Here is a 25,097-nt window from a genome sequence, read left to right as displayed (position 1 = left end):
GAGGGGGGGAGGGAGAGAGTGGTGTGGAGGGGGGGGAGAGAGAGTGGTGTGGAGGGGGGGAGGAGAGTGGTGTGGAGGGGGGGAGGGAGAGAGTGGTGTGGAGGGGGGAGAGAGAGAGTGGTGTGGAGGGGGGGAGAGAGAGAGTGGTGTGGAGGGGGGGAGTGTATTGGCATACTGTGTGTATGTATCAAAGCAGGCTGGTGAGGGGAGGACGGCTCATAATAATTGCTGGAATGGAGTAAATGGAATGGTATCAAACATGGAAACCATGTGTTGGATACCATTCCATTTATTCTGTTCCAACCATTACTATGAACCCGTCCTCCCTAATTAAGGTGCCACCAGCCGCCTGTGGTATGTATAGTGTGCATGTCTGTAGGGTACATAGCGCGTGCATGAATTCTGCCCACCCCTGCCACGGCCTGTATGAGCGGGGTCTTTCCCTCCTCTTCCTTGGCGGAGTGGACATCCGCCCCATGCGCCAACGCCTCGGCCATGAGTGGCAGGTTGTGTAGCCGTGACGACCGGTAGAGCAACTCCCCCGGGGGGAGGGGCTCCTGCAGGGGGAGGGGCTCCTCAGGGTCTGATCCCGCCTCCTGCTCTATCTCCACCTCCCCACTAGACTCCTCCTCTTCTGACTCACACTCTACTGAGGGAGGGCGGGAGGGAGAGAGAGGGGGAGAAGGAGAGAGAGGGGGAGAATGAGAGAGAGGGGGGAGAGAAAGGAGAGAGAGTGGGGGAGAAGGAGAGAGAGGGAGAGAGAGGGGGAGAGAGGGAGAGAGAGGGGGAGAAGGAGAGAGAGGGGGGGAGAAGGAGAGAGAGGGGGAGAAGGAGAGAGAGGGGGAGAAGGAGAGAGAGGGGGGGAGAGAGAGGGGGAGAAGGAGAGAGAGGGGGAGAAGGAGAGAGAGGGGAAGAAGGAGAGAGAGTGGGGAAGAAGGAGAGAGAGGGGGAGAGAGAGAGAGAGGACAGTTAGTCTGGCTAGTATAGTTTGGCAAAGTCCTGAAATACGACTAGCGCTAAACCTTTGCGTACTTTCAATCTGTATATTCTGACACGTGCACATTTGAGTCATTTAGCAGACGCTCTCATCCAGAGCGACTTACAGTTAGTTCATCTCAAGATAGCTAGGTGGGACAACCACATACCTCAGTCACAGTAAGTACATTTTTCCTCAAAGTAATTCTCAACAAAGACAGAGCTAGTAGGACACAAACACACACACACACACACGCTCCTGTGACTTACCCTCCTCGGTGACACTGTCGACCACTGAGCCAAACACCAGGATGTCTGTGCTCCCGTCTGTACTGCCTCCCAGCCCACTGTCGCTGCTCAGACCTGCAGGGCCAACCAGTGCCAAGCCACGGACACGTTAGTCACCACAATGCCTCCACGGCCAACCCCACCTACAACCCCAAAACCAGTCTCCTCACCAGCTAGCTACACAACCCCTAAACACCCCTTCCTCTAGCACCCTCTCAATCCCTAAAACATCCCCCTGTCACCCTAATGTCTCTCCAATCTAGTACGGACCCCAATCTACCTTACAGACCCCAATCCTCCCCATATGGCACCAAGCCTCATTTCCACCCCAAAACAGTTTCTTCTAAAGCCTAATTTCCACCCCATAACAGTTTCTTCTAAAGCCTCATTTCCACCCCATAACAGTTTCTTCTAAAGCCTCATTTCCACCCCATAACAGTTTCTTCTAAAGCCTAATTTCCACCCCATAACAGTTTCTTCTAAAGCCTCATTTCCACCCCATAACAGTTTCTTCTAAAGCCTAATTTCCACCCCATGACAGTTTCTTCTAAAGCCTCATCTCCAGCCCCTAAAAACGTCCATAATCCCCGTTTGTTCTCTCTGGTTGGCAGGGGAGCGTATCAGACCCATAGATAACTCTGGGTCAGACTTACTGCGGGTGCCGTTGCCGGTGTCGAAGTAGGAGAAGAGGTTGTCCATCTCATCGGGACAGAACAGAGAGTCACGCCGAAGCTTAGCTGCAGCTGCAGCTGAGGACACACAGGAGAGGGAGAGTATTAATATCACCTGCAAAAAAGGTTTCCAAACTCCGATCTCATTATTTATTTGACAGAATTAAAAGGTGATAAAGTGCGAGGGTGTGACGGGAGCTGGGCAGAGCAAACCAGTTCAGCATCACATGCTTTTCCTCACTACTCTTTCGACAACAGCTAAATTTATATTTCTCTAGTTTCATTGTCCTTCAAGACAGATGTAGGACAGCTTTCCCATGACTTAAACGTTCAGTCACCTGCGGAAGGAGAGGAGAGAGAGAGAGAGTTCAGGCACCTGCGGAGAGGTTTCCTGGTGAAGTCAAGCCGGGGTCGTGGCGGTATTTCCGGCGAGTTTTGGGCACTCCTCGCATGGAGCCGTTGTGGCGCTGGCACTTCTTCACGCTCCAGGGGCGGGACTTCCTCTCACCTTCCACCAATGAGTCACTGGCTCTCATCTTCTTCAGGAAACGCCTCTCCACATATTTAGCCTTGATCCACGCCTCCTTCTCTTGTCTGGTGGGGGGGGGGGGGGGGAGAAGATGTGAAGAGAAGGAACACCGTATATGTCATGTTTAGGGGACTCCTAGCCCATAGGCATGTTTAGGGGTCTCCTAGCCCATAGGCATGTTTAGGGGTCTCCTAGCCCATAGGCATGTTTAGGGGTCTCCTAGCCCATAGGCATGTTTAGGGGTCTCCTATCCCATAGGCATGTTTAGGGGTCTCCTAGCCCATAGGCATGTTTAGGGGTCTCCTAGCCCATAGGCATGTTTAGGGGTCTCCTAGCCCATAGGCATGTTTAGGGGTCTCCTAGCCCGTAGGCAAACTTGCTAACCAGTGCTCACCTAGGACTGGAGGGTCCAGGTTTCTTCACTCCCAGTTCCTCGCAGGCTCCCTCGTAGATGTGGTTGATCACGTTGTTACCCAGCTCACACATCAACTGGAGACAAAGAGAGAGATAGTGGAGGAGAAATTAGGGTGAGGAATTCATAACCCGGAAACATGGGGGCGAGATATCCCTAGAGTCCCAAGAAGCTTCTTAGAAAGGAATACGTCATATCTTGACTCAGCAAGGTGAAGCTAGGCAGGAAGGGACACCCACCTTGAGTAGCTCTGGTTCCCAGGAGTCCAGTGTTAGTGACCGCACCTTGGAGCAGTGAACCCCTAGACTCCTGCAGACGACAACACAACACACAGAGAGAGAGAGAGAGAGAGAGAGAGAGAGACAACAGGTCAGGTACGGTAGGGTTTCCCAAACTCTGAGTAGAGTATGTGTGTCGCGTAGCCTGTAATCTGTGAAGGTATGGAGGGACTAGTTTTAAACAGATTAAGTTGTAATTGGGATTAGGTCTCGTGACGACGTCTGTCACTTTCACCTGTTCTATGTCCTCTCTCTCGCTGCTGTTTGGCTGTTCTCTATCAGGTGTGGTGTCACAGGTAGGGACTGAACTGCCGTAAATGTGGTAAACACCAGTCAATCCGTGTAAAGGTGACGGCTGGCTGAAGTTAGTTAGAAACAAGGTGCAGCCTTTGTAAATTGCTCACCCGTGACATATAGGTTCTGTGAAGTCCTTAAAGCAGACAATTGTTTCTAGTGTTGTTTTTAGTTCCCGACCTGTGGCATTGTGGGTAGTGTCGTTTACCTGTGTATGCCGGAGCACTTGATGCATAGAAGTGTATTTAGGGCGTTGTAATTTAGTCTAGTTCACTGTAGGTATTGTAGTCTAGCACCCTCAAACTCAACTCTGGACCTCAAAGCCAGTTCCACTGTGTTCTAATCAGGGACTGATTTAGACCAAGGACACCAGGTGGGTGCAATTAATTATCAGTTAGAACAGAAAATCAGCAGGCTCCGGACCTCGTAGGGTCAGAGTTGAGTATCCCTGGTCTAGTAGTTCCCTACCTGTAGCATTGTGGGCGGTGTAGTTTACCTATGTATGCCGGAGCACTCGATGCAGAGCAGGACTCCCAGGTTGATGGAGGCCCAGCAGGGTGCAGCCTGGGAGCAGTCGCAACACAGCTCGTTACCCGGCAGGCTCTGCACCCGGTGGAGGATGCTCTCCCCCCTGCCCTCACCACCTCTCCCCCCTTTCTCACCCCGGGGCTCGCTGGCTGAGTCTATGCTGCTGGTAGAGGGGGAGGCTGTCCTGTCCAGACGCTAGCGAGAGACCGAGAACAGAGGGTGGTTATGGTTAGTTATACTGCTGGTAGAGGGGGAGGCTGTCCTGTCCAGACGCTAGCGAGAGACCGAGAACAGAGGGTGGTTATGGTTAGTTATACTGCTGGTAGAGGGGGAGGCTGTCCTGTCCAGACGCTAGCGAGAGACCGAGAACAGAGGGTGGTTATGGTTAGTCAGTTATGGGAAGACACAGACAGAAAGTAGGTTATGGTTGGTTCTAGTTCAGTGTTTACAAAACGGGAGGTCCAAACCCAACCCACTGACTTTGGTGGGTCCTAGTTAAAGGCTTTAGGTCAGCTGGTGGGTGGGTCCCAGCTAAAGGCTTTCGGTAGGAACAATAATTGTTATTCCATGTGGTATTTTGGCACACAGAGAGACTATGGGAAAGTGCCTATGTAGGGTTATGGTTAGGGTTAATGTTAGAGTTAGTACCTCATTGTAGTAGTTGTCTGATTTCTCTCTGTATGGTTAGGGTTAGGGTCAGGGTTAATGTTAGGATTAGGGTCAGGGTTAATGTTAAGGTTAGGGTCAGGGTTAGGGTCAGGGTTAATGTTAGGATTAGGGTCAGGGTTAATGTTAGGGTCAGGGTTAATGTTAAGGTTAGGGTTAGGATTAGGGTCAGGGTTAATGTTAGGATTAGGGTCAGGGTTAATGTTAGGGTCAGGGTTAATGTTAATGTTAGGGTCAGGGTTAATGTTAGGGTCAGGGTTAATGTTAGGGTCAGGGTTAATGTTAGGGTTAGGATCAGGGTTAATGTTAGGGTCAGGGTTAGGGTCAGGGTTAATGTTAGGATTAGGGTCAGGGTTAATGTTAGGGTCAGGGTTAATGTTAAGGTTAGGGTTAGGATTAGGGTCAGGGTTAATGTTAGGATTAGGGTCAGGGTTAATGTTAGGGTCAGGGTTAATGTTAATGTTAGGGTCAGGGTTAATGTTAGGATTAGGGTCAGGGTTAATGTTAGGGTCAGGGTTAATGTTAGGGTTAGGGTCAGGGTTAATGTTAGGATTAGGGTCAGGGTTAATGTTAGGGTCAGGGTTAATGTTAGGGTTAGGGTCAGGGTTAATGTTAGGGTCAGGGTTAATGTTAGGGTTAGGGTCAGGGTTAATGTTAGGATTAGGGTCAGGGTTAATGTTAGGATTAGGGTCAGGGTTAATGTTAGGATTAGGGTCAGGGTTAATGTTAGGATTAGGGTCAGGGTTAATGTTAGGGTCAGGGTTAATGTTAGGGTCAGGGTTAATGTTAGGATTAGGGTCAGGGTTAATGTTAGGATTAGGGTCAGGGTTAATGTTAGGGTCAGGGTTAATGTTAGGGTCAGGGTTAATGTTAGGGTTAGGATCAGGGTTAATGTTAGGATTAGGGTCAGGGTTAATGTTAGGGTCAGGGTCAGGGTTAATGTTAGGATTAGGGTCAGGGTTAATGTTAGGGTTAGGGTCAGGGTTAATGTTAGGATTAGGGTCAGGGTTAATGTTAGGATTAGGGTCAGGGTTAATGTTAGGATTAGGGTCAGAGTTGAGGTTAGGGCCAGGGTTAAGGTTCAAGTCAGTACCTCGATGTAGTAGTTGTCTGATATGTCTCTGTATGCGGAGGCGATGGAGGCCTGTACAGCTTGGATCCAGGCCTGTCGTAACTTCTCTGACTCTGCCTGAAGCATACAGCTCCTAGTGGGAGAGAGGACACACACATATATACACAAACATATACATATACACACATACACACATATACACACACACATATACACACACACACACAAACATATATACACACACATATACATATACACACACACACACAAACATATATACACACACATATACATATACACACATACACACACACACACACACATATATACACACACATATACATATACACACATACACAAACATATATACACACACATATACACACACACACACACATATACACACACACAAACATATACAGTGGGGAGAACAAGTATTTGATACACTGCCGATTTTGCAGGTTTTCCTACTTACAAAGCATGTAGAGGTCTGTAATTTTTATCATAGGTACACTTCAACTGTGAGAGACGGAATCTAAAACAAAAATCCAGAATATCACATTGTATGATTTTTAAGTAATTAAACACACAGCCAGGGTAACTAAGGAGTGGCTTCCGTCTCTCACAGTTGACGTGTACCTATGATAAAAATTACAGACCTCTACATGCTTTGTAAGTAGGAAAACCTGCAAAATCGGCAGTGTATCAAATACTTGTTCTCCCCACTGTATATATACACACACAGAATGATCATATTCACACACACACACACACACACACACACACACACACACACACACACACACACACACACACACACACACACACACACACACACACACATACAGTACAAGTCAAAAGTTTGGACAAACCAGCTCATTCCAGGGTTTTTCTTAATTTTTTACTATTTTCTACATTGTAGAATAATAGTGAAGACATCAAAACGATGAAATAACACATATGGTATCATGTAGTAACCAAAACACTGTTAAACAAATCAAAATATATTTTATATTTGAGATTCTTCAAATAGCCACCCTTTGCCTTGATGACAGCTTTGCACATTCTGTGTTGTCACAAGGTAGGGGGGTATACAGAAGATAGCCCTATTTGGTAAAAGACCAAGTCCATATTATGGCAAGAACAGCTCAAATAACCATCAAGCGCTATGATGAAACTGGCTCTCATGAGGACCACCACAGGAAAGGAAGACCCAGAGTTCCCTCTGCTGCAGAGGATAAGTTCATTAGTGTTACCAGCCTCAGAAATTGCAGCCCAAATAAGTGCTTCGCAGAGTTCAAGTAACAGACACATCTCAACATCAACTGTTCAGAGGAGACTGTGTGAATCAGGCCTTCATGGTCGAATTGCTGCAAAGAAACAACCACTACTAAAGGACACCAATAAGAAGAAGAGACCTGCTTGGGCCAAGAATCACAAGCAATGGACATTAGACCGGTGGAAATGTGTCCTTTGGTCTGGAGTCCAAATTTGAGATTTTTGGTTCAAACCGCCATGTCTTTGTGAGACGTGGTGTGGGTGAACGGATGATCTCTGCATGTATTTCCCACCGTAAAGCATGGAGGAGGAGGTGTTATGGTGTGGGGGTGCTTTGCTGGTGACACTGTCTGTGATCTATTTAGAATTCAAGGCACACTTAACCAGCATGGCTACCACAGCATTCTGCAGCGATACGCCATCCCATCTGGTTTGGGCTTAGTGGGACTATCATTTGTTTTTCAACAGGACAATGACCTCCAGGCGGTGTAAGGGCTATTTTACCAAGAAGGAGAGTGATGGAGTGCTGCATCAGATGACCTGGCCTCCACAATCCCCGAACCTCAACCTAATTGAGATGGTTTGGGATGAGTGAAGGAAAAGCAGCCAACAAGTGCTCAGCATATGTGGGAACTCTTTCAAGACTGTTGGAAAAGCATTCCAGGTGAAGCTGGTTGAGAGAATGCCAAGAGTGTGCAAAGCTGTCATCAAGGCAAAGGGTGGCTGTTTGAAGAATCTCAAATATAAAATATATTTAGATTTGTCTAACACTTTTTTGGTTACTACATGATTCCATATGTGTTATTTCATAGTTTTGATGTCTTCACTATTATTTTACAATGTAGAAAATAGTAAAAATAAAGAACACCCTTGAATGAGTAGGTATGTTCAAACTTTTGACTGATACTGTATACACACACACATACACACACACACACACACACACACACACGTACTTAGTGGGGGACACCACCTCGAAGCAGAACCTCCTCTCTCCATCCTCGCAGGGTTTGACTGAACACAGCCTCAGGTCCTCCACCACAACCGTCAGGGCATCCTATTGGCAGAGAGCAGTGTCAATCAAAACACAACATCCTTTCATTGGCTGAGAGCAGTGTATCTTTAGCCCCTACACTTGCAATTTAGTCAGGTGGCCATCACAGATTGATATTGCCTCAAATCCAATATGGCGTCCAAAATCCAATATGGCTGCTATAGTACCATTTGATGGAAGTCAAATCACCCGTAAATATGAATTTTGTAGATATATTGGCCATATTGGATTCAGAATTGTGTCCAACACAACAACATAATTACGCTAAGACACCTTCGCCTGCACCCTGGTTTACTTTGTATTTTGTTATTCTTTAAAAGGGTTTCATACGGCTCTTGATATAACCAGGACTATGAGTGGCACTTCCACGCCTCTGTAGTGTTTGAATAGATGAAGCCAACTAGCTGTTCAATGTGTTCATGTTGTTCACAACACAACCACATAGTACTGTAGTTACAGGAAAACAACCTGTAACACAACAACCATCCACTCTAACAGCATATATGTACAGCTATACATTTACGTCATTTAGCAGACGCTCTTATCCACAGCGACTTACAGGAGCAATTAGGGTTAAGTGCCTTGCTCAAGGGCACATCGACAGATTTGTCACCTAGTCGGCTCGGGGATTAGAACCAGCGATCTTTCGGTTACTGGCACAACGCTCTTAACCACTAAGCTACCTGCCGTTTCTGAAACTAAGTGTGCAAGGTTGATTCAAAGTCTTTGAGGTGTCCAGGACATGAGCGTGTCCTAACAGGGAAGAGGCAAAGTAACCAGTAGTGGTTGTAGTTCTGGGGCCTGACCAGGTTGTAGTTCTGGGGCCTGACCAGGTTGTAGTTCTGGGGCCTGACCAGCAAGCTGCAGCGACTAGGGCAGGATCCTTCCTGTATGACTGGCAGGGCAGGATCCTTCCTGTATGACCGGCAGGGTGTTGGGGCTGGGTGGTGATCAGTTTCCCTTTCTACAACAGTTGGGTGCAGACACTCAGCAGATTCCAGTTAAGGTGTCACAAGGGCTGGCCAGCCACAGGGGGTAGTAAAATAGGTACATATGAGGGCAATGCATGCCAGCACTTTCCAGATGGCATTTTGGCTGTTGGATGGTCTCGTGTTGAATGACCTCCTGACATGCGGGCCTCCCGAGTGGCTCAGCGGTCTAAGGCACCGCATCGCAGTGTTTGAGGCATCACTACAGACCCGGGTTCGATCCCAGGCTGTGTCACAGCCGGCTGTGACCGGGAGACCCATGAGGCGGCGCACAATTGGCCCATCGTCGTCTGGGTTAGCGGAGGGTTTGGCCGGCCGGGATTTCCTTGTCCCATCGCGCTCTAGCGACTCCTTGTGGCGGGCCGGGACGCTGACGGTGTTTCCTCCGACACATTGGTGCGGCTGGCTTCCGGGTTAAGTGAGCAGTGTGTCAAGAAGCAGTGCGGCTTGGCAGGGTCGTGTTTCGGGGGACGCATGGCTCTCGACCTTCGCCTCTCCCGAGTCCGTAGGGGAGTTGCAGCGATGGGACAAGACTGTAATTACCAATTGGATATCATGTAAAAGAGAAAAAATAACAAAGAAAACATGAATGGCAACTCAAAAGCAGACTGGGCGATTCAGGTTTGCATTGACTTTGGATAGGCACAATTCCTGTGACATGTGAAGCCCCATTAAGTTGATGGAACTTCTCATCAATGAGTGTCAGGGTGTGTTGGTTTAATGTGATGAACACCTGCCTTATGCGCTTGTCAACGTGTGTGCTTGCATCCACCATAATGTCTCCAGGTCAACATGATTTTCTGGAAGAGTGCACCGGAACATCCCAATGAGCATCACCAATGCAGTGAGCCAGTGGAAGGTCATGTTGGATTCAGGCAGCCGTATTGGACTAGCAATGAATCAAAGCTTACTTGTACATCATGAGGTGACTTAAGAGCCAAATCCTGGAGGCACAAGTTATACCACAAGTTGTAGAGCCAGGGAGAGGATGTCCAGGGTTCTCTTTCCTTTTGATGGAGCCTCCCAGTTGGCCTCAATGATCCTCAGATAGGCTTGTGACTTGGAATATTTGGTGTTGCCATGCCAAGCAGTCTGCTGTCTTTTCTATATCCATACCAATGGTGTTTAATTATGGCAGACCTACTGGATTCCCAGCATAGTGTAATTACACAACATTGATATTGAGTACAGGTCATAAATACAGTACACACATTTAAAATATATTCAGGTGATTAAACCACCATTTAATGGTATAGTGGCAGCCATATTGGATTTGGGATGCAATAATGGATTTGGAGCAGAGGAGGCTGGTGGGAGGAGCTATAGGAGGAGGGGCTCATTGTAATGGCTGGAATGGAATAAATGTGTAACTGTATGTATTTTTGTCAGGCAGGAACATACAGCACTGAATGAGACCACATTTGACTTGGAAAGCTTACACTCATCATAAATATTCCTAGTTGATATTTCCACCTGTTGTATCTCTGTGTTTTACAGGTCTATATTTCCAAGATGCATTAAGAGTTCCTAATGCTGTTTATTTGTGTATGTTGGGCAGACAACTGACTACTTGTAATCCACATTTTAGCAATATCGGAGCTTGCAATATTGGGTTACATGAGTTTGTGGGTATGCGTATCTTTTAGAGGATTGGCATCTAGCCGAATGATAGCACAAACAGACTGGCATCCAGGCTATGATTACCAGGCTATGATTACCAGGCTATGATTACCAGGCTATGATTACCAGGCTATGATTACCAGGCTATGATTACCAGGCTATGATTACCAGGCTATGATTACCAGGCTATGATTACCAGGCTATGATTACCAGGCTATGATTACCAGGCTATCCTTTCAAAAGCCCCAGTTATTTTCTTACTTTGAGTCTCTTCTGGTAGACCAGCTGGCTGTTCTGTATGGAGAACCACCGCCTGGAAGGAGAGGAAGAGGGGAGAGGAGGGGAGAGAGGGAGGAGAGGAGGGGAGAGGAGGGGAGAGAGGAGTAGAGAGGAGGGGGGAGAGGGGGGAGAGGAGTAGAGAGGAGGGGAGAGAGGGAGTAGAGCGGAGTAGAGGAGAGAGAGGGAGGAGAGGAGGAGAGGGGGGAGAGGAGTAGAGAGGAGGGGGGAGAGGAGTAGAGAGGAGGGGAGGAGGAGAGAGGAGGGGAGAGAGGGAGGGAGGGGAGAGAGGGAGGAGAGGAGTAGAGAGGAGGGGAAAGAGAGGGAGTAGAGAGGAGGGGAGAGAGAGGGAGTAGAGAAGAGGGGAGAGAGGGAGGAGGGAGTAGAGAGGAGGGGAGGAGAGGGAGGGAGGAGAGGAGGAGAGAGGAGGGGAGGAGAGGGAGGGGAGAGAGGGAGGAGAGAGGAGGGGAGAGAGGGAGGGGAGAGAGGGAGGAGAGAGGAGGGGAGAGAGGGAGGAGGGAGGAGAGAGGGGGGGAGGAGAGGGAGGGGAGAGAGGGAGGGGAGAGAGGGAGGAGAGAGGAGGGAGGAGAGGAGACAAGAGGAGACTGAGTTAGATGAAGTAGCACTCTGAATCAAACAGTACTGCTTGGCTGTAGTTGAGGTGTAGGATCTGAATCAAACAGTACTGCTTGGCTGTAGTTGAGGTGTAGGATCTGAATCAAACAGTACTGCTTGGCTGTAGTTGAGGTGTAGGATCTGAATCAAACAGTACTGCTTGGCTGTAGTTGAGGTGTAGGATCTGAATCAAACAGTACTGCTTGGCTGTAGTTGAGGTGTAGGGTCTGAATCAAACAGTACTGCTTGGCTGTAGTTGAGGTGTAGGATCTGAATCAAACAGTACTGCTTGGCTGTAGTTGAGGTGTAGGATCTGAATCAAACAGTACTGCTTGGCTGTAGTTGAGGTGTAGGACAGGTGTTTCTATATCACCTGTTCCAGGTCTTGAAGGCGTTGGAGGCCCTCTTGAACAGGTAACCTTCCATCACCACACCGTTAGGAGCGTCCACGTTGAACTCCACCTTATTATCATCGTAGGAGAAGTCCTAGAGACCGAGACAAAGAGGAGAGGAGGGGGGAGACGGGGGTTAATGTCTGTGTCTATCGCTAACTTACAGAGGAGAGGAGAGGAGAGGAGAGGAGAGGAGAGGAGAGGAGAGGAGAGGAGAGGAGAGGAGACGGGGGTTAATGTCTGTGTCTATTGCTAACTTACAGAGGAGAGGAGAGGAGAGGAGAGGAGAGGAGAGGAGAGGAGAGGAGAGGAGAGGAGAGGAGAGGAGAGGAGAGGAGGGGAGGGGAGGGGAGAGGAGAGGAGAGGAGAGGAGAGGAGAGGAGAGGAGAGGAGAGGAGAGGAGAGGAGAGGAGAGGAGAGGAGAGGAGAGGAGAGGAGAGGAGAGGAGAGGGGGGTTCATGTCTGTGTCTATTGCTAACTTACAGAGGAGAGGAGAGGAGAGGAGAGGAGAGGAGAGGAGAGGAGAGGAGAGGAGAGGAGAGGAGAGGAGAGGAGAGGAGAGGAGAGGAGAGGAGAGGAGAGGAGACAGGGGTTAATGTCTGTGTCTATCGCTAACTTACAGAGGAGAGGAGAGGAGAGGAGAGGAGAGGAGAGGAGAGGAGAGGAGAGGAGAGGAGAGGAGAGGAGAGGAGAGGAGAGGAGAGGAGAGGAGAGGAGAGGAGACGGGGGTTAATGTCTGTGTCTATCGCTAACTTACAGAGGAGAGGAGAGGAGAGGAGAGGAGAGGAGAGGAGAGGAGAGGAGAGGAGAGGAGAGGAGAGGAGAGGAGAGGAGACGGGGGTTAATGTCTGTGTCTGTAGCTAACTTACAGAGGAGAGAGACTGTGGTTAAGGTCTGAAGTCAACTGTAAATCCTCAAAGCTAACTGGGTAAGAAAATAACAACTCCTGTAGTATAAATTACTGTACTGTATATTATGTTACTGTGCAGTAAATATATATATATATATATATATATATATATATATATATATATACAGTGGGGGAAAAAGTATTTGATCCCCTGCTGATTTTGTACGTTTGCCCACTGACAAAGACATGATCAGTCTATAATTTTAATGGTAGGTTTATTTGAACAGTGAGAGACAGAATAACAACAAAAAAAATCCAGACAAACGCATGTCAAAAATGTTATAAATTGATTTGCATTTTAATGAGGGAAATAAGTATTTGACCCCCTCTCAATCAGAAAGATTTCTGGCTCCCAGGTGTCTTATATACAGGTAACGAGCTGAGATTAGGATCACACTCTTAAAGAGAGTGCTCCTAATCTCAGCTTGTTACCTGTATAAAGGACACCTGTCCACAGAAGCAATCGGCCAAGACCAAAGAGCTTGAGCTCTCCAAGGATGTCAGGGACAAGATTGTAGACCTACACAAGCCTGGAATGGGCTACAAGACCATCGCCAAGCAGCTTGGTGAGAAGGTGACAACAGTTGGTGCGATTATTCGCAAATGGAAGAAACACAAAATAACTGTCAATCTCCCTCGGCCTGGGGCTCCATGCAAGATCTCACCTCGTGGAGTTGCAATGATCATGAGAACGGTGAGGAATCAGCCCAGAACTACACAGGAGGATCTTGTCAATGATCTCAAGGCAGCTGGGACCATAGTCACCAAGAAAACAATTGGTAACACACTACGCCGTGAAGGACTGAAATCCTGCAGCGCCCGCAAGGTCCCCCTGCTCAAGAAAGCACATATACAGGCCCGTCTGAAGTTTGCCAATGAACATCTGAATGATTCAGAGGAGAACTGGGTGAAAGTGTTGTGGTCAGATGAGACCAAAGTCGAGCTCTTTGCCATCAACTCAACTCGCCGTGTTTAGGAGGAGGAATGCTGCCTATGACCCCAAGAACACCATCCCCACCGTCAAACATGGAGGTGGAAACATTATGCTTTGGGGGTGTTTTTCTGCTAAGGGGACAGGACAACTTCACAGCATCAAAGGGACGATGGATGGGGCCATGTACCGTCAAATCTTGGGTGAGAACCTCCTTCCCTCAGCCAGGGCATTGAAAATGGGTCGTGGATGGGTATTCCAGCATGACAATTACCCAAAACACACGGCCAAGGCAATAAAGGAGTGGCTCAAGAAGAAGCACATTAAGATCCTGGAGTGGCCTAGCCAGTCTCCAGACCTTAATCCCATACAAAATCTGTGGAGGGAGTTGAAAGTTCGAGTTGCCAAACGTCAGCCTCGAAACCTTAATGACTTGGAGAAAATCTGCAAAGAGGAGTGGGACAAAATCCCTCCTGAGATGTGTGCAAACCTGGTGGCCAACTACAAGAAACGTCTGACCTCTGTGATTGCCAACAAGGGTTTTGCCACCAAGTACTAAGTCATGTTTTGCAGAGGGGTCAAATACTTATTTCCCTCATTAAAATTCAAATCAATTCATAACATTTTTGACATGCGTTTTTCTGGATTTATTTGTTGTTATTCTGTCTTTCACTGTTCAAATAAACCTACCATTAAAATTATAGACTGATCATGTCTTTGTCAGTGGGCAAACATACAAAATCAGCAGGGGATCAAATACTTTTTCCCTTCCCTTTTTCCACATTTTTGTTACGTTACAGCATTATTCTAAAATGGATTAAATACATTTTCCCTCAATCTACACCCAATACCCCATAATGAGCCCAGCCAGAGCCCGGACTTGAACCCAATCTAACATCTCTGGAGAGACCTGAAAATAGCTGTGCAGTGACGCTCCCCATCCAACCTGACAGAGCTTGAGAGGATCTGCAGAGAAGAATGGGAGAAACTCCCCAAATACAGGTGTGCCAAGCTTGTAGCGTCATACTCAAGAAGACTTGAGGATGTAATGCTGCCAATGCTGCTTCTACATAGTACTGAGTAAAAGCTCTGAATACTTATGTAAATGTGATATTTCCATTTTTTTATTTGTAATACATTTGCAAACCTTTCTAAACCTGTTTTTGCTTTGTCATTATGGGGTATTGTTTGTAGATTGATGAGGGAAAAAAACGATTTCATCAATTTAGAATAAGGCTGTAACGTAACAAAATGTGGAAAAAGTCAAGGGGTCTGAATACTTTCCAAATGTACTGTATGTATCAGGTTATATCAGGGAGGGGTAGAGAGAGGGAGAGGTGGAGAGAGGGAGGCGTGGAGAGAGGGAGGGGTGGATGGAGGGAGGGGTGGAGAGAGGGAGGGTTAGAGAGAGGGAGGGGTGGATGGAGGGAGGGGTGGAGAGAGGGAGGGTTGGATGGAGGGAGGGGTGGAGGGAGGAAGGAAGGAAGGAAGGAGAGGAGGATGGCGGGAGGGAGGAGAGAGGGAGGGGTGGAGGAGAGGAGAGGAGAGGAGAGGAGAGGAGAGGAGAGGAGAGGAGAGGAGAGAGGTGGTCTGTGTTAACTATTGTGGCTGTGCTTTTGACCTGTGCCAAGGTATCTACCACCTGGCATACTGACACACACACACACACACACACTGAACTGAAACAGAACTTTACAGAATCCAACATAGACATAGTGTATGACGCAGATCATTGTGTAAGCATCACTAGCTCAATACTCCTGTCTATGAAACAATCCTCAAGGTTTTTACACAGATAACACATTTTTTTCTCCAATACCCATTGTTGCAAAAAGAAGGCAGGGTGGACTGAAAAGTTCCATTTCAGGGATTGGGTTCCAAAGTCCATAGGACAGGAGATAACCTTTGGGGGTTTCCACAAGCTGCAGCTACAGAGCTGACTGACTGACTGACTGACTGTCTGTCTGCTCATCACCTAGGACTACAACCTACAGAAGTTAATAGAACTACATGACGTAGATTATTGTTATTATTATTTCTGCAAAAAAGAAATCCTTCCTGGAAGGCAATTATTCTGTTCTGTTCTATTCTGTGCCACCCTTTGTGTGTGTGTGTGACAACATTGCAGAACTGTTGAGGAAACGATGGGGAAAGAACACACCCCGCCTCCACACACACACACACCACTCCTCAGTCTGAGCTCATTGTGAAGGCAGGCAGCCGTCCTGACACAGGCCCCCCACAGGACAACACTACACACAAAGAATCCATCACGCCTTCAGAAACAAAAAGTCTGCCACGACTATTGAAACCATCAACAGACAGAGTCTCTCTCTCTCTCTCTCTCTCTCTCTCTCTCTCTCTCTCTCTCTCTCTCTCTCTCTCTCTCTCTCTCTCTCTTCTCTCTCTCTCTCTCTCTCTCTCTCTCTCTCTCTCTCTCTCTCTCTCTCTCTCTCTCTCTCTCTCTCTCTCTCTCTCTCTCTCTCTCTCTCTCTCTCTCTCTCTCTCTCTCTCTCTCTCTCTCTCTCTCTCTTTTTCTAATAAAACAAATAATAGCATAATTATGAAAAACAACAAAATACAATTGACGGTTGAGATGTGACATTCAGATGCCTCTTACTCAAATCACCAACTGGGGGGCCACAAAAATGTCTGAACTCATCATGAGGGGGCTGCAGATTGTGTACCAACATCCATACACCTCACACACACACACACACAGCGAGCAAAACAATTAACATTTACATTTTAGTCATTTAGCAGACGCTCTCTCATCCAGAGCGACTTACAGTTAGTGAGTGCATACAATTTCATTTTAGTGGCCCTCCTCTTGACAGCAGAGAGAACAATTTTAAAGTTTTATAGTTAATTTGTGCAATTCTACACATTTTACCAATGGGGTGGAGAGAAATGGTTTCAGTCTGTAATATATCTGAGTGAGACTGACTAACAAAACCAATTGGGTCCCCCCCCCAAGCTGGTAATTCTGCCATGATAACAAGTTTAGATAGCTGGCCGCTAAACTAACTTATCAATCAAAAAAAATGTTAGCTGACATTGGGCTAATTGACTGACTATCAGTGACTGACATAAGAGAAAAACTGCCAATGCACAACCACATTTAAAAAATTGCACCTTGTGTTTTCTACTATTGTAACTCGCAACAGTAAGTTGAGACCCTGACTGAGTTTCTAAATACATTTTGGAAATACATCCGAGGCTCATCCCCGTTTAAGAAAGCTATTTTAGAAAGTTGTTATTATTGCCCTGGGAGCGTGTATGAATATTACGATCCTATAATTAGCAACTAATAGTTCAGTCAAATCTCACCAGTGTGTAATCCAACCCGTTGAATATCTTCATCTTTAGCAGAGTACAATCCAACAACATTTCACGTTTAAAACCAAGTTCCAAATCCTTAAAACATAAATAACAAATAAAAAGGCTACAAAAAAGAAAAGAAGATGCCTCCGTTCAATCGTCAAAATGATATAATTTCCAATATTCCGGTTCCAGATTGAGTCTGAGCTGAAGACTTCAGAGCACACCGGAGGAACGGAGAATAACGGCGCCTCAGAATACCGAACGTCAACAGTGTGCTCGTGCTGCAGTGATGTTCTGCGCTCCAACCCACAGCTGCTCGTGCTGGTCCCTGCTGTGTGTGTATAGCCAGGGCCGGCTCTAGCCTTTTCGGGGCACTGAGAGAGATTTGGGATTTGGTTGCGGGGCCCCCCACCTCGCGGCAAAAACATTTTAGTGGCCCCCCCCCCCCTCTTGATGGTGGAGAGAATATATTTTTTGTTTGAAAGTTTATTTCCTGTAATTCTACACATTTTGCCATGGGGTGTAGAGAAAATATTGCAGTTTTAAAACACGTTTTCTGGGATGGAGAGAACTTTGCAATTTTATAACAAAATTCATGCAATTCTACACATGTTGTAACGAGTTATGCCATGTTAATAGGATATCTGAGTGGGAGTGACTAACAAAATCAATGGGGACCCCCAGGGAGGTCAGGGCCCTGCGTGCCCGGTCGGTATTCAGCCATGATTACTACAAGTTTAGATAGCTGGCTAGGCTAACTACCAATCAACAAATGGTTAGCTGACATGGCTAATTGAGTGACTGTCAGTGACCGACATAACAATAACAAGAGGAAAAAACTGCTGATGCACCACCAAATTTCGAAATTGCACCTGGTGTGTTCTCCTATTGTAACTGTCAACAGTAAACTGAGACCCCGACTGAGTTCATATTATTTGTATGGGGTCAAGGGCCCCCCTAGTGGCCTGGTGCCGGCCCTGTGTATAGTGGCGTGGTTGGTTAGTTCAAGTGCACAGGCTACCTCATTAGCATACAGCTGTCATTTACGTGCCCCGGTGACCCTGTCGCGCTCGCAGAAACCGCTGCCATGGAAAAGCCACCGCTTGCGCCCTGCGCGCAGAGCGATTTACGAGCCTTCCACTCTGCTCCCCAAAGCATCCATACCCTGTGGCGAGGGCCTCCTCCCCTCTTCCTCCCCTCCTCTGTCTCCCCTCATCTTCCTCTGTCTCCCCCCCTCCTCCGTCTCCCCTCCTCTGTCTCCCCTCCTCTGTCCTGGAAGAGCCTGGATTCCATCTGTCCGAGAGTCTATTGCGGCCTAATCAAGCACACGTTATGGCTCCCAGCACACATCCACGAGTCCACACACCCCTAGCACACACCCACCTACAAGTGTTAGGATGTTAAAGGGATGTTTTAGACACTGTTAGGATGTTAAAGGGATGTTTTAGACACTGTTAGGATGTTTAAAGGGATGTTTTAGACACTGTTAGGATGTTAAAGGGATGTTTTAGACACTGTTAGGATGTTAAAGGGATGTTTTAGACACTGTTAGGATGTTAAAGGGATGTTTTAGACACTGTTAGGATGTTAAAGGGATGTTTTAGACACTGTTAGGATATTAAAGGGATGTTTTAGACACTGTTAGGATGTTAAAGGGATGTTTTAGACACTGTTGGGATGTTAAAGGGATGTTTTAGACACTGTTAGGATGTTAAAGGGATGTTTTAGACACTGTTAGGATGTTAAAGGGATGTTTTAGACACTGTTAGGATGTTAAAGGGATGTTTTAGACACTGTTAGGATATTAAAGGGATGTTTTAGACACTGTTAGGATGATAAAGGGATGTTTTTAGGACTCTTTTAAAGCTTCCCTGTCTAGACGAGATGAGGGGAAAAAAACTTCTGTCTGGAATCAGACAATCTGCACTTTATACCCAAAACCCTGTCTACCTACCTCTCTATCTCTCTACCTACATTTACATTTTAGTCATTTAGCAGACGCTCTTATCCAGAGTGACTTACAGGAGCATTTAGGGTTAAGTGCCTCGCTTAAGGGCACATCGACAGATTTTTCACCTAGTCGGCCTCTGACCTCTCTTAGAACCAGCGACCTTTCGGTTACTGGCACAACGCTCTTACCCACTAAGCTACCTGCCACCCTTACCTACCTCTCTCTATACCTACCCTTACCTACCTCTCTATCATTCTACCTCTCTATCCCTCTCTCTTCTTCTCAATTCAATTCAATGTCTCTCTCTCTCTCTCTCTCTCTCTCTCTCTCTCTCTCTCTCTCTCTCTCTCTCTCTCTCTCTCTCTCTCTCTCTCTCTCTCTCTCTCTCTCTCTCTCTCTCTCTCTCTCTCTCTCTCTCTCTCTCTCTCTCTCTCTCTCTCTCTCTCTCTCTCTCTCTCTCTCTCTCTCTCTTTCTCTATCCCTCTCTCTCTCCCTCTCTTTCTCTATCCCTCCCTCTCTCTCTCTCTCTATCCGTCTCTCTCTCTCTCTCTATCCCTCTCTCCCTTTCTGTCTGTTAATCCTTAAGCAGTGTGACATCATGCCATCTGTTGACTTCAGCCCGCCTGCCTGTGGGGAAAGGAGGGAGGGGAGTTTAGGATGGCATCATGCCCAGTTGAGGCTCTCCGCTGTCGGGTACAGCAGCCCTGGTGTCCCCTGGTCTCTGACCTCTCTGGATCTCCTTTAAGTGATCCCCTTATTTTAGTTTTCTGATTGCACATATAAACCTTACAGTATAACCAGTTCAGGGTCTACTCCTACAGTAGAATCAGTTCAGGGTCTACCCCCCCACAACAAAATATATATATATATATATATATATATATATATATATATATATATATACATACAGTACCAGTCAAAAGTTTGGACACACCTAGTCATTCAAGGGTTTGTCTTTATTTTTACTATAATAGTGAAGACATCAAAACTATGAAATAACACATATGGAACCACAAAAGTGTTAAACAAATAAAAATATATTTGAGATTTGAGATTCTTCAAATAGCCAACGTTTGCCTTGATGACAGCTTTGCACACTCTTGGCATTCTCTCAACCAGCTTCATGAGGTAGTCACCTGGAATGCATTTCAATTAACAGGTGTGCCTTGTTAAAAGTTAATTTGTGAAATTTCTTTCCTTCTTAATGTGTTTGAGCCAATCAGTTGTGTTGTGACAAGGTAGGAGTGGTATACAGAAGATAGCCCTATTTGGTAAAATACCAAGTCCATATTATGGCAAGAACAGCTCAAATATGCAAAGAGAATTGACAGTCCATCATGACTTTAATACATGATGGTCAGTCAATATGGACAATTTCAAGAACTTTGAAAGTTTCTTCAAGTGCAGTCGCAAAAATCATCAAGCGGTATGATGAAACTGGCTCTCATGAGGACCGCCACAGGAACGGAAGACCCAGAGTTACCTCTGCTGCAGAGGATAAGTTAATTAGAGTTACCAGCCTCAGAAATTGCAGCCCAAATAAATGCTTCACAGAGTTCAAGTAACAGACACATCTCAACATCAACTGTTCAGAGGAGACTGCATGAATCAGGCCTACATGGTCGAATTGCTGCAAAGAAACCACTACTAAAGGACACCAATAAGAAGAAGAGACTTGCTTGGGCCAAGAAACACGAGCAATGGACATTAGACCGGTGGAAATGTGTCCTTTTGGTTTGATGAGTCCAAATATGAGATGTGTAAGGGCTATTTGACCAAGAAGGATAGTGATGGAGTGCTGCATCAGATGACCTGGCCTCCATAATCACCTGACCTCAACCCATTTGAGATGGTTTGGGATGAGTTGGACGGCAGAGTGAAGGAAAAGCAGCCAACAAGTGCTCAGCATATGTGGGAACTCCTTCAAGACTGTTGGAAAAGCATTCCAGGTGAAGATGGTTGAGAGAATGCCAAGAGTGTGCAAAGCTGTCATCAAGGCAAAGGGTGGCTACTTTGAAGAATCTAAAATATATTTTGATTTGTTTAACACTTTTTTGGTTACTACATGATTCCATATGTGTTATTTCATAGATTTGATGTCTTCACTATTATTCTACAATGTAGAAAATAGTAAAAAATAAAGAAAAACCTTTAAATGAGTAGGTGTTCTAAAACTTTTGACCGGTAGTGTATTTTTTAAATTAATTTTTTAGGAACTCAGTCCGGCTTGAAAGTTGTAATAGTAGAATGCACAAGGTGCCATTTCTAAATTGGGTCGTACATCATCAGTTCCTCGTCATGTCAGTCACTGCACACCTTAGATCAACTAGCCCATGTCAGCTAACGTTTTTTTATTTTGTTTTTTTTTAGCACATAGATCATTCTTGTAATTTTTTGTCACTCATATCACATGAATACACATTAGACATGGTAAACATGTAGAGAATTGCAAAATAATTTGCTTTAAAACTGCAACATTTTCTTTGCACCCCATGACAAAATGTGTAGAATTGCAGGAAATAAGCTTTAAACCTGCAAAATGTTCTCTCTGCCAACAAGAGGAGTGTGAACAGTTTGTGTCATGAACAGTGCTTGTTCCCATAGAAATAGACGTGGTGCGGGGGGGGGCCTTCCAGCATGTTCCCCAATGCTGGAAGGGGGCCTGAGTGAAAAGGTTTGGGAACCCCTGTTTTAGAGGATGATGGGACTGGACATGACAGTGTAGTGGAGCATCAGAACAAGACAGTGTAGTGGAGCATCAGAACATGGCAGTGTAGTGGAGCATCAGAACATGGCAGTGTAGTGGAGCATCAGAACATGGCAGTGTAGTGGAGCATCAGAACATGGCAGTGTAGTGGAGCATCAGAACATGGCAGTGTAGTGGAGCATCAGAACATGGCAGTGTAGTGGAGCATCAGAACATGGCAGTGTAGTGGAGCATCAGAACATGGCAGTGTAGTGGAGCATCAGAACATGGCAGTGTAGTGGAGCATCAGAACATGACAGTGTAGTGGAGCATCAGAACATGGCAGTGTAGTGGAGCATCAGAACATGGCAGTGTAGTGGAGCATCAGAACAAGACAGTTTAGTGGAGCATCAGAACATGACATCAGAACATGACATCAGAACATGACAGTGTAGTGGAGCATCAGAACATGACAGTTTAGTGGAGCATCAGAAGATGACAGGGGGAGATGTAGGCAGAAGTAATAGTAAAGTTAGCCAGTCAGAGCCCTCCTACTACTAGTAAAGTTAGCCACAGTCAGAGCCCTCCTACTACTAGTAAAGTTAGCCAGTCAGAGCCCTCCTACTACTAGTAAAGTTAGCCAGTCAGAGCCCTCCTACTACTAGTAAAATTAGCCAGTCAGAGCCCTCCTACTACTAGTAAAGTTAGCCAGTCAGAGCCCTCCTACTACTAGTAAAGTTAGCCAGTCAGAGCCCTCCTACTACTAGTAAAATGAGGTAGAGTAAAGCATAGGAAAGACACTAAGAGTTGGAGTTTGTATACTGAATGGGTAGTCAATGCAGACAGACAGACACACAATGGCAGCAGTTTAATGGAGCCTGTTGTGGTGTCTTTTCAGAGGCCACACAATAACTCCGTCATGAGTTCATTGTACCAGCTGGCCTTGAGTCTAGTACACCCCCCCCCCCCCACACACACACACACACAGACATCAACCAAACTCTCCAACACAAATGCCCATACATGCAACCCCCCACACATACACCCACACAAAGCAAATCCCCCCATCCTCCACCTCCCCATCCTCCCTCTTCCTCTCCCCCATCCTCCCTCTTCCTCTCCCCATCCTCCACCCCCCCATCCACCCTCTTCCTCTCCCCCAACCTCCACCTCCCCCATCCTCCCTCTTCCTCTCCCCCATCCTCCACCTCCCCCATCCTCCCTCATCCTCTCCCCCATCCTCCCTCATCCTCTCCCCCATCCTCCACCTCCCCCATCCTCCCTCTTCCTCTCCCCCATCCTCCCTCTTCCTCTCCCCCATCCTCCACCTCCCCCATCCTCCCTCTTCCTCTTCCTCTCCCCCATCCTCCACCTCCCCCATCCTCCCTCTTCCTCTCCCCCATCCTCCCTCTTCCTCTCCCCCAACCTCCACCTCCCCCATCCTCCCTCTTCCTCTCCCCCATCCTCCACCTCCCCCATCCTCCCTCTTCCTCTCCCACATCCTCCACCTCCCCTATCCTCCCTCATCCTCTCCCCCATCCTCCACCTCCCCCATCCTCCCTCTTCCTCTCCCCCATCTTCCCTCTTCCTCTCCCCCATCCTCCACCTCCCCCATCCTCCCTCTTCCTCTTCCTCTCCCCCATCCTCCACCTCCCCCATCCTCCCTCATCCTCTCCCCCATCCTCCCTCATCCTCTCCCCCATCCTCCACCTCCCCCATCCTCCCTCATCCTCTCCCCCATCCTCCACCTCCCCCATCCTCCCTCTTCCTCTCCCCATCCTCCACCCCCCCATCCTCCCTCTTCCTCTCCCCCATCCTCCACCTCCCCCATCCTCCCTCTTCCTCTCCCCCATCCTCCACCTCCCCCATCCTCCCTCTTCCTCTCCCACATCCTCCCTCTTCCTCTCCCCCATCCTCCACCTCCCCCATCCTCCCTCTTCCTCTCCCCCATCCTCCACCTCCCCCATCCTCCCTCTTCCTCTCCCCCATCCTCCACCTCCCCCATCCTCCCTCTTCCTCTCCCCCATCCTCCCTCTTCCTCTCCCCCATCCTCCACCTCCCCCATCCTCCACCTCCCCCATCCTCCCTCTTCCTCTCCCCCATCCTCCACCTCCCCCATCCTTTAAGTACTCACCTCCATCAGAGTCTGCAGAAGAGAAGAGACCATTGGTAGAAAGGAGAGAAAGAAACAAATGACTGTTAGGACAATCACATGGTCAGGAAGTAAACTGACATGTAGTTAGTGGTTATATGGTGAGTAACCCTTGATAAGATCAGTAGCCCTTGATAAGATCAGTAGCCCTTGATAACGTAAGTAGCCCTTGATAACATGAGCAGCCCTTGATAACGTGAGCAGCCCTTGATAACGTGAGCAGCCCTTGATAAGGTCAGTAGCCCTTGATAACATGAGTAGCCCTTGATAAGGTCAGTAGCCCTTGATAACATGAGCAGCCCTTGATAACGTGAGCAGCCCTTGATAAGGTCAGTAGCCCTTGATAACGTGAGTAGCTCTTGATAACGTGAGTAGCCTGAACGCTTCACTGGCACAGCATCAGGCTGTAGAGGCCAGAGCCAAGACAGAAAAACACCCACAAACTCTCTCACACACACACACAGAGAGAGACCTGACCGAATTGTAAATGGCCCAGCCTGATATTTGAAGAGTCCCAAAGCCAGCAGTAGACGCAAGCGCGCACGCACACACACACACACACACACACACACACACACACACACACACACAAACACACACACACACACACACAGTGTGTTAGAACAGGATATTGTCCTTTCTAAGTAAAGAGCTCTTTTAGCTGTTCCAGACAACCACAAATAAAAGTCCCAAAACAAACTCACTCAAATGTTTTTGACAAAAGAGAAGAATGTACTTTCATAAAATAGTCTTATTTTAACTCTGTAAGAGTCCAAAAGTGAAAAACAAGTCACTGAGTTGAAGTTATTCTAATCATAATACATGGCTAGCATTTTGTTGTTGTACTTCACTGTTCTCACAATCAAAGCAGACAGAAAGACGTCTCTAATCCCAAACAGCAAATGTTGAAATCTCTGGCTAAGCACAGAGAAGCTTTCATGAATGTTTGCTCTATTTTTAAATGAACAATCTTTTGATGCTAAAATAAGCGTCGTTAGTCCTGAAGAGACCCGTGGTTTTCAGATGGAGACAGCTCTGTTTGATATGTTGAGATGCAGTTCATTTTATACAGTTATTTGATATTAATTTAAAAAAACATAATGTCACATTAAGGTTTTCACTGACTGAAAGCATTTCTGTGTGTGTGTGTGTGTGTGTGTGTGTGTGTGTGTGTGTGTGTGTGTGTGTGTGTGTGTGTGTGTGTGT

At 47.0% G+C, this 25,097-nt stretch overlaps 1 protein-coding gene across 1 annotated transcript in view; it reads right to left on the bottom strand.

Annotated features, from left to right (window-relative positions):
- Window positions 1-410: 410 nt before the first annotated feature.
- LOC311119686 (arf-GAP with coiled-coil, ANK repeat and PH domain-containing protein 3-like) overlaps window positions 411-25,097 on the bottom strand; it is a gene marked incomplete at both ends in the record, with an annotated part of 76,488 nt that continues 51,801 nt past the window's right edge. The window contains 12 exons of the mRNA XM_084194353.1: window positions 411-646; window positions 1,246-1,338; window positions 1,917-2,012; window positions 2,311-2,528; window positions 2,858-2,952; window positions 3,115-3,184; window positions 3,944-4,170; window positions 5,735-5,846; window positions 7,948-8,048; window positions 10,916-10,967; window positions 11,919-12,031; window positions 23,874-23,885. Of these exons, the coding sequence (XP_084050479.1) occupies window positions 411-646; window positions 1,246-1,338; window positions 1,917-2,012; window positions 2,311-2,528; window positions 2,858-2,952; window positions 3,115-3,184; window positions 3,944-4,170; window positions 5,735-5,846; window positions 7,948-8,048; window positions 10,916-10,967; window positions 11,919-12,031; window positions 23,874-23,885 (1,425 nt within the window). The remainder of the gene's footprint in view (window positions 647-1,245; window positions 1,339-1,916; window positions 2,013-2,310; window positions 2,529-2,857; window positions 2,953-3,114; window positions 3,185-3,943; window positions 4,171-5,734; window positions 5,847-7,947; window positions 8,049-10,915; window positions 10,968-11,918; window positions 12,032-23,873; window positions 23,886-25,097) is intronic.

This window comes from Coregonus lavaretus, assembly GCF_964263955.1.
Source record: "Coregonus lavaretus genome assembly, contig: HAP1_SCAFFOLD_2548, whole genome shotgun sequence".
NCBI lineage: Eukaryota > Metazoa > Chordata > Actinopteri > Salmoniformes > Salmonidae > Coregonus > Coregonus lavaretus.
The sequence above is the reverse complement of the archived record's forward strand: the minus strand, read 5'-3'. Positions and strand labels throughout refer to the sequence as shown.